The sequence below is a fragment of the Drosophila willistoni genome (assembly GCF_018902025.1).
Source record: "Drosophila willistoni isolate 14030-0811.24 chromosome 2R unlocalized genomic scaffold, UCI_dwil_1.1 Seg200, whole genome shotgun sequence".
In the NCBI taxonomy this organism is placed as follows: Eukaryota; Metazoa; Arthropoda; class Insecta; order Diptera; family Drosophilidae; genus Drosophila; species Drosophila willistoni.
The window spans coordinates 5,619,393-5,625,411 of record NW_025814051.1 but is presented as its reverse complement, the minus strand read 5'-3'; the positions used below and the strand labels follow the sequence as shown (position 1 = coordinate 5,625,411).

At 33.4% G+C, this 6,019-nt stretch overlaps 1 protein-coding gene across 1 annotated transcript; it reads left to right on the top strand.

The window, feature by feature from the left end:
* Nucleotides 1-340: 340 nt before the first annotated feature.
* On the top strand, nucleotides 341-4,267 carry LOC6643709. Its single transcript, XM_023176506.2, has 2 exons — nucleotides 341-1,790; nucleotides 2,724-4,267. The coding sequence occupies exons 1-2, from the start codon at nucleotides 356-358 to the stop codon at nucleotides 4,265-4,267; spliced, it is 2,979 nt and encodes a 992-aa protein (XP_023032274.1). The 5' UTR covers nucleotides 341-355.
* The last annotated feature ends 1,752 nt before the right edge of the window (nucleotides 4,268-6,019 follow it).

Here is a 6,019-nt window from a genome sequence, read left to right as displayed (position 1 = left end):
AATTATTAAAAATATTAAATATGGGTTTAATTTAAATATTCTAAAAAAAAATGTAAAATTTCACGATAAAGTGCTCTCACTACAAAAATCTAAAAGTAGGGTATTCGTCAATGGAATCTACCGACTGACAGTCGAAAAGATCATTGATAAGAAGCCAGTTATATATAAGATGCATAGATTTTCCATGTGAAATAGTTTTTATTTCAACACTCAACTGAGAAGTTGTGTAAAAATGTGGTTAAAGTTTCCTTTAGTGATATTATTGCTAGTAGCCAGCATGTTGTTGCCACCTTCGAATGGAGCCAATATTCTGGGTCTATACAGTGGACACAGTCCATCCCACTTGATTTTGCATATGTCTGTGGCGAAGACTCTGGCCGAAGCAGGTCACAATGTGACTGTGGTTTCTATGTTGGAACCCAAAGTAAAGTGCAAGGATATACATCTGATTGTTATCCCAGTTTCTGACGAACAAGAACTTTTAATCGAAAACAAACTGAAGCAAATTGCAATGAAAAAGAATACACTCTATGATACTTTTTATCACTTAATGAATGATATGAAAGTAATGATTGATACGCAATACGAACTGCTCTCCCATCCGAAGTTTCAACAGATATACGAGACAAAATTTGATCTTATGATCTTGGGTTGGTTTGTCAATGACTTCCAATTAGGTGTGGCAGCAAAGTTAAAGGTGCCAGTTATTGTAGACTGGGTGATGGGACCAACTCCAGGAACCGATGCACTGGTGGGTAATCCAGCTGAAATATCCTATGTACCTAATATGATGAATCCGGTCTCAAAAGGCAAAATAATGAGCTTTGGAAAAAGATTAAACAATTTAGCTACCCATTGGTTTTATAAATATTTAAACGGCCTCTTTGATAAATGTTTCGATGAATACTATTACGAACACTTTGGAATGGAGAAAAATTTGCCAACAATTAAGCAATTGAAACAAAATGTATCACTTGCCTTTGTCAACTGTCATCTAATAAGTGAAGGGCCAATAAAGCCTTTGGTGCCAGCAACCGTACAGATCGGAGGAATACAAATAAAGGATACACCCGACCCACTACCCAAGGATATTGAAGAATTTCTTTCAAGCTCTAAGCATGGTGCTATATTGCTTTCCTTGGGTTCCAATATCAAGAGTTCTTCGGTGAAACCAGAACTAACCAAAATTATATTCAAAGTTTTATCAAGCCTAAAACAGAATGTGATATGGAAATGGGAAGATTTGGATAATGTACCAGGCAACTCAACAAATGTTCTCTATAAGAAATGGTTACCGCAGGATGATATCTTGGCGCATCCCAAATTGAAGCTCTTCATTACCCACGCAGGCAAAGGCAGCATTACAGAAGCCCAATATCATGCCGTTCCTATGGTAGCTCTACCAGTTTTTGCCGATCAACCTAGAAACGCTGCTATAATGCAAAATTCTGGCTATGGATTTAGCTTGGATCTTTTGACCCTGACTGAGGATACATTTGAAGCTGCTCTTCGCGAAGTTTTGGAGAATAAGAAATATGCCAAGGCGATTGGAGAATTTTCCACCCTCTATAGAGATAGACCTCTAACTGCCCGTCAGGAGGTTGTCTACTGGACTGAATATATATTACGCCATCGAGGGGCTCCACATTTACAAAGTCCTTTGGTTCATATGGATACTATAGCTGCCTATAACCTCGACATTTATGTCCTGCTAATAGTGATATTGGCTATAAGTTTGTTAATTACTCACTTTTTGCTCAAATATTTTGTACATAAAGTCTTTAGCAAAGGTGAATTAAAAGCGAATGATTTAAAAAAGTTAAAATGACAATAAATAAAAAAATGGTTAGACGTTTTGGTTTAACACTTTGAATCTGAATAGAACACTTTACTTTATTTTTTTTCGGTTTTCTGTTGTCAGATACATACATATTAGTCAACCGATTTGTAAAGAGTTAAAACTATTAACTATTAACTAATCTTGTCTGAACGTGTAAACAATGTAAGCACATAACATTCTTAACATCTTAATGATATAAAGCCGATAAGAACATATCAAAATGTTAGCATTTGTTTTTATGATTCGTCTGGGAGCGTTTTGGCTAGACAGCGTGTGAGCAATATGCTTATCACTTAAAGTTTTTAGCTTTACAAATTAATAATAAAAAAGAATTCCCTAAAACGACAACTTAAATTAACCGATTTATATTTCATCTAAAAACATTTTTGGTGAATTAAAATTTACTAAAACTTACCATAAGAAAAATGTTTTAATTTAGAGAAATCAAAAAACTTACTAAAGAAGCTATTTAAAATTTATAAATCTCATGACCTTTAATTTTATCAGTGGGAAAAAAATTATCACGCAAAAAAAATTCCACTAAACTATCTTAGTTCAGATTAAACTACACCTGATAATAGGTTACTAAAAATTTGAAATACGCTTTCGAGTAATATACAAATATTTAATGAGATATTTATATTTCATATCTAGCTAACTTACCTTACTAAATGGTGAGGGTATTCGCTAAGAAATTATCCAATGACAAACTGTCGAGAAGATTATTGATAAGAATCTAGCTACATACATATATAGGTGCACAGTTTTCAGGTGTCAAATAGTTTTTATTTCAACCCTCAACCGGAAAGTTCTGTAAGAATGTGATTAAAGTTTCATAAAATAAGATTGGGGCTGATTTTGCTACTGGCCACAATATTTCTAGCGGTGCCTTCTGAAGGAGCAAATATTTTGGGTCTGTATAGTGGTTACACTCCATTTCACTTGATATTGCATATGTCGGTGGCGAAGACTCTGGCTGAAGCCGGTCACAATGTAACAGTAGTTTCTATGTTGGAGCCCAAAGTGAGGTGTAAGGATATACATCTGATTGTAATTCCAGTTTCCGAAGAACATCAACGTATAATAGAGAATAAATTGAAGGAATACGCTACTCAAGAAAATACAATTTATAATGCTTTTGATAACTTATTGAATGGCCTAAAAGTGATGGTAGATTCGCAATCTGAACTTCTTTCTCATCCGAAGTTCCAACAGATATACGAAACAAAATTTGACTTAATGATTTTGGGTTGGTTTTTCAATGAGTTCCAACTGGGTGTGGCAGCCAAGTTAAAGGTGCCAGTTATTGTGGATTCAGTGATGGGACCAACTGCGAGTACTTTTCAGCTAGTTGGTAATCCATTTGAAGTGTCCTATGTAGGCAACCCTTTAAATGTTATTCAGAAAGATGAAGACACGAGTTTCGGTAAAAGATTGAAAAATTATGCCACGCACTGGGTATATGCATATTTAATGAGACAGTTTGATAAACTATACAATGGATTCTACAATGACCACTTTGGAATGGAGAGAGACTTTCCCACTTTCGATCAAATGAAAAGGAATATATCCCTAGTTTTTACAAGCTGTCATTTCATCAGCGAGGAACGTATACGACCTTTAGTGCCAGCTACTATTCAGATTGGTGGCATACAAATTAAGGATACACCCCATCCGCTACCCAAAGATATTGAAGAGTTTCTATCGAGCTCTAAACATGGTGCTATATTGTTCTCGATGGGTTCCAGTATCAAAAGTTCCTCATTGAAACCAAAAGTTGTTCAAAAAATATTCAATGTCTTATCCAAGCTAAAACAGAATGTGATATGGAAATGGGAAGATTTGGATAAATTGCCTGGGAATTCACCGAATATCATTTACAGGAAATGGCTACCTCAGGCTGATATCTTTGCCCATACTAAGACGAAGCTGTTCATCACCCACGCAGGAAAAGGGGGCGTCACAGAAGCCCAATATCATGGTGTACCCATGGTGGCTCTACCAGTTTTTGTTGATCAACCTGGAAACGCTGCTATTATGCAAAGTTCTGGCTATGGACTAAGTTTGGATCTTTTGACCCTGACTAAGGAGACATTTGAAGCTGCTCTTCGCGAAGTTTTGGAGAATAAGAAATATGCCAAGGCGATTGGAGAATTTTCCACCCTCTATAGAGATAGACCTCGAACTGCCCGTCAGGAGGTTGTCTACTGGACTGAATATATATTACGGCATCGAGGGGCCCCACATTTACAAAGTCCTTTGGCTCATATGGCTGCTATAGCTGCCTATAATCTCGACGTTTATGCCCTGCTATTAGTGATATTGGCTATAAGTTTGTTAATAACGCGTTTTGTAGTCAAATTTGTACTACTTGAAATCTATAAAAGATTTGCACTGTACTCGAATATTTCAAAAAAAGTTAAATAATACCAATTTTTTGCGTTAAGTATGCACTTTTGTCTATTTCGTGCGATTACATGGCCAGAACATAAACACGAATATCTCAATAAATTATTTTAAATTTTACCCTAACTATTTTTATAACTTATATTTTTTTAAACCTTCAGAAAATAATTAAAACTAACAATTATTGCTAAAAAATATTTATTTGAATTTTCTTTTGAATTTAAGGGGACTTAAAAACTAAATTCTATTGTATGACATTTAAATATTTCAAAAATTTTCCTTGTCTCTTAATCTGTTCAATTATCCAGATTTATCCATGTGTGTGGTCGAAATTGATTAATTGCTCGGGCTCAATTGAAAATCGCACACGCATAAGCAAAATCTGTGCTAGCGAAATGAAAGTCCTCTCTCTCTCTCTCTCTTTCTCCACAAATGCCATCTATCGTTAATTAATTAGCCAATAAAACCGAATCATTTAGAATTAGTCATTGAAAAAATGCTGCAAAAACACAAACAAAAATCAAAAAGAAATTATGCGAATGAAATTATTTTCGTTGAGCATTTTGTCAGCGATTTAAATTGACTGCAGACGGTGAAAAAGTGCAGCGGCCAGCAGCCAGTAGAAAAATGCAATGAAATCATAATCAAAGTCTATATAATGTCGAGACTATTATTAATGATGAGTGAAAATAAGAAATGAAAATGTTTCCACACTGCCACCTAGCCCCCGCTCTTCTGTGCGATGCCTTCATACCCTGCTTTTGCCACACTGTAAGAGGCATTGATTAATCATAAGCAAAATCAATGGCAAAGGTAAATGCCGAAGTTCTTATACTCTTTATAGCGCAATGAGAATACTGATGCTGATAATTGATAAACGGTGGTTGGAAAGCAAAAATCTTAAATGAAATTGGCAACAGTTTATTTAAGTATTTATTTAAGTCTAAAATTTTAAATAACGATACCCTTAAAGCTCTGTATATCAAAAAACCTTTACGGTTTTGTATTGAACTAAAGAGCCTATTTAAATAATAAAAACATTTTTTTATTTTAAATTAAATGTTAATCAGCGATTACAAACAGATCTAAACATTTACTTAAACGAATAAACTTTATAGAAAATAATTTACAGAGACAGAGACATACATGATCTATGAATAACTTTTCAAACCTTTAAAAATTTGTAGGTTTCTGAATAAAATACGCCTTTAATATAATACACATAGGTATAAAAATCTATCTTTAATTGTAATCTTTCAGACTCTTAAATACGAAATAAATGCAAAATTTGTAATATGGGCTTTAATATTGAAAATGTGTAGGACGCTTAGTTAGTTAAGATGGAAAATGTTGATAAATTAAGTGAAACGATAAAAATATTTCATGGTTTACCTTTCGGTAAAATAAAAATAAAGTTTTTTAAGTTTTCAACAAGAAAAATTTAGAAGAAGTTTTTGATTGAAGTTCCAACAAGGTTCTTTATAAATTATTATATAGCTATATTATGCACACAAACTAAAAAAAAAATAAAAAAATAATTAAAATCACAAACCCACAATTAAAAAACAGGGTACAACAAAATACTTAGCTATGTTCATTTCAAACGTTAAAAACAAATTGACCACTAGGCTAGAGTATTTAAATTGGAAAATCTAATGAAAAGCCATAATATGACTCAGTACACAAAGTAGAAATAAAGACAGATATAGAAAATTGTAAAAATAAAAAAAAAAAACAAAAATTAAAAAATTTATGAGCTACAAGCTAAATATA

Coding starts and splice junctions, on each gene's coding strand:
- LOC6643709 (XM_023176506.2), top strand. CDS start 356: ATGTCTGTGGCGAAGACTCTGGCCGAAGCAGGTCACAATGTGACTGTG. Junction 1,791..2,723: donor ACATAAAGTCTTTAGCAAAG/GTGAATTAAAAG, acceptor CAATATTTCTAG/CGGTGCCTTCTGAAGGAGCA.